Source organism: Sinocyclocheilus rhinocerous, unplaced genomic scaffold (assembly GCF_001515625.1).
Source record: "Sinocyclocheilus rhinocerous isolate Xijiao unplaced genomic scaffold, SAMN03320098_v1.1 scaffold715, whole genome shotgun sequence".
NCBI classification, from domain to species: Eukaryota; Metazoa; Chordata; class Actinopteri; order Cypriniformes; family Cyprinidae; genus Sinocyclocheilus; species Sinocyclocheilus rhinocerous.
In genome coordinates, this window is record NW_015646180.1 from 483,499 (window position 1) to 486,399 (window position 2,901).

General features: G+C 39.7%; 1 protein-coding gene and 1 long non-coding RNA gene across 4 annotated transcripts in view; one reads left to right on the forward strand and one right to left on the reverse strand.

Annotated features, from left to right (window-relative positions):
• The window catches only part of LOC107707150 (epithelial cell adhesion molecule-like), a 56,404-nt gene continuing 53,503 nt past the window's right edge, over positions 1–2,901 (reverse strand). Inside the window, exons 1-10 of one of the 3 annotated variants that reach the window (XM_016511069.1) lie at positions 2,363–2,474; positions 2,177–2,243; positions 1,805–1,906; positions 1,326–1,584; positions 1,115–1,180; positions 970–1,033; positions 797–895; positions 517–714; positions 395–439; positions 1–294 (exon numbers count right to left, since the gene is read on the reverse strand). In XM_016511069.1, the coding sequence (XP_016366555.1) occupies positions 268–294; positions 395–439; positions 517–714; positions 797–895; positions 970–1,033; positions 1,115–1,180; positions 1,326–1,584; positions 1,805–1,906; positions 2,177–2,231 (915 nt within the window). In that variant the 5' untranslated portion in view covers positions 2,232–2,243; positions 2,363–2,474 and the 3' untranslated portion in view covers positions 1–267. Of the gene's footprint in view, positions 295–394; positions 440–516; positions 715–796; positions 896–969; positions 1,034–1,114; positions 1,181–1,325; positions 1,585–1,804; positions 1,907–2,176; positions 2,244–2,358; positions 2,475–2,901 lie in introns of those variants that run through there. The other 2 variants (XM_016511068.1, XM_016511066.1) reach the window with 2 other exon arrangements.
• Positions 908–2,901, forward strand: part of LOC107707151 (uncharacterized) — a 48,345-nt gene continuing 46,351 nt past the window's right edge. Inside the window, exon 1 of the long non-coding RNA XR_001636226.1 lies at positions 908–957. This is a non-coding gene — a long non-coding RNA (uncharacterized LOC107707151). The remainder of the gene's footprint in view (positions 958–2,901) is intronic.

Sequence of the window (2,901 nt, forward strand, 5' to 3'; positions counted from 1 at the left end):
TTTAAACACAACAACAAATTTTATTAAAAACTTACAAGTCAAACTGTACAGTGTTAAAATGTTGATCCAATTGAAAATGAGCCCTCATTAAATAGAAAAAAAAAGGTAACAAACATTTAAAAACAAAAACTGTACCCCGCATGTAACAGACACTTAGTTTATCTAACATGAAAAAATGTCACAAGCAAAAAAGTACAGCAGGTTTAAGCTTCAGCATAGGGCACATCCCAGTGTCAGACTCAGGTACATGAGACGTTATTAATAGCTTTAAGACATGGTCTCCATCTCTCTGGGCTGCAAGAACAAAAGGAAATGTGTTAGAATACAAAAGCTTGCTTTCTATTGGTGAAGTACCCACACAGTTTGGACCATACTGAAATAAATGAGAACTAACCTGTGCTTTACTGTACTGGGCCTTCTGTCGCCGTGCGAGGAAGAACTAAATAGAGGAATAAAAACAGTTAAGACTACAAGCACCCATCAAGTTAAACAAAACTTGAAATATAGGGTACTTACCAAAACCAGAAGTCCTGCAATCACAATCAAGCTGACCACCACTATGACAGCAATGATACCACCAGTCAGCTTCTGCATGGTGAAGGTGGGCGCCACTTCATCTACATAGTACACCAGGATGTTCTCCATGGACACCTTTGATCCCTCAACACTGACTTCAAATGGTTTTTCGTCTAGAAAGAGGGGCTTAACTTTGATCTATGAGAGACAAATTAATTGTTACATATTAAGTTACAACATAACACCAGGTATGAAGATAAGAAACTGAAACGAGACTCACGTCCTTCTCCATGTAGTAAGTCATGAGGGACAGGTCTGTAATGCGTTCTTTCTCAGGCTTTTTGACATCCACAACAATGAGACGGCCATCTTTGTCATACTGGAAAAGAGGAGGTGGGTCGTGTTAGGTTCTGTACCAAGTTGAAGGGTTAGATAACAACGGTAAATTCTTACCTTAACCTCAGACACAAATTTCTTATCCAACTTGTAACGTTCCAGCAAAGCATTCTCAATCCCACTGTAAAAGAGTAACATCAGTAAAGCAAAACTTCATATTTCACATGGTCCAGCAAGACCCTAGAAATCAATTGCAACATACGTCTTCAGTTTGGTAGCATCAAGAGGAACGGTTACATCTTTATGCTTCAGTTCCAGGCGAACCCAACTAGAGAAGAAAACATGGCATTGTCAGAATTTACTAGTCTTGCTTCCTTCCACAAACAGCATTACTATTCCAACCACACTTCAAACTAGGTGTGTCGGTCAGAAAAACATCCTGTTAACAGCTCTGCTAATACAAACACACTCACTAGGTCTCCACGGGCTCACACTTGATGTTCTTGTCTCCCTTGTCACTTCTGCGCACACCAGCACTGTTGACGCACCAGCACACATCAGTGCCATTACACTGGATTGCCTTGAACTTTCCCTCATTCTCACACTCTGGGTCATAGATGCCATCATTGTCCACAAAGGCAGTTTCTACAGGTTTCCCACCAATTGATCTTGTGGTCAGGTTGTTCCTGGCACGATACATCTCCGCTTTCATGAGGTAGCACTTGGGAATCACTGTGGGTAGGGAGAATTGAAGACACTTACTACAATTGATGGGATGATCAAAGCCCCTTAAACCTGCCTGGTTTGTTGGTAGAAGCAAGGGAAGCTGGAGCTCAGCTAGTTTAGGTGGAGTTACCAAAACTCCTCAAACCAGACTGGGAGACCAGTTAAGTCAGTCAAGAAAACAATATTTACCAAATAAATTTAAGAGCAAATATAAAAGAAAACTCACATTTTGTACAATCAAGCGGTTGCTTGTTTGTTGGAGAAAATTGAAGAGTGCACTGGCATGTGTCTCCATCACATTTGGCCCATTTCATACTGTTACAAGAACCTGTTGGATTTAAAAAATATATATATAAATTCGTGAGAAAAGTGGACTTCGTTTAAAAAAAAAAAAAAACTTTATTAGGGAGATGGGTTTAAATTCAAACGCATAACCCAGTAGAAGTAGAGCTCCCCCACCCCCACATACTGAACCACACCCTGGATCTCATCGTTTTGTTTGCCTCCCAACTGCCAAGTTAACAACTAGGTTAAAACAGCTTGTCATAATTTAACCCGATATGGTAACAGTTTATGTTTTAAAATAGTCGTTACTTACATTGTGAGGTGACATCCACTAACGCCACAACAAACAAGGCGATCAAAACCTTCATCGTGGATAAGAACTGAAAAACAAAAGGAGTTTCGTCGTTATAAATCACTCCGTAAGAAGAACTGATGCGTTAATCTGCAGAATCTCTGGGCAATTCAACTAGTCTTTAAACACTAAAGTCTTCTTACCAAACAAAGCTTTAAGGAAAACTAGAAATCCAACCAGAAAAAGTTATTCCGCTACAACGAATAGATCCCGCAGATATCCTCTCTCTCTCCGGCCAAACGACTGATCTAAACGCGCAACAGGTGTCAAATTATGTATACCTGTTTGAGTAGAGTGATGTCAGGTGTGAATGGGCGGAGTTAACTCTAAAACAGACACTTTCTTCCGCCCATGACCATATATGGTCACTTGACTCAGAGTGAACGCAAAACTTCCTATCTCCATTTTGGAAATGTGAAGCACCAACAAGATTTTCGGTTGAAACTCCACACATGCAAACTGTGATACCTGCCAGGTGAAACTGCAGTATTTGCTGCAAGGTATATGACAAAGACTATAGAAACGAAACTTAATGGAAGGTGACTAGATTTAGGACAAGGCAAGTTTATTTATATAATATTTATATTGTACAAAATTCAGGATATCCCACATATGTAATTTCTATATACTACTTGCATTTCATTCACATTAGTGATTCAAATGCATACTTAATAAAGAGGGGGGGG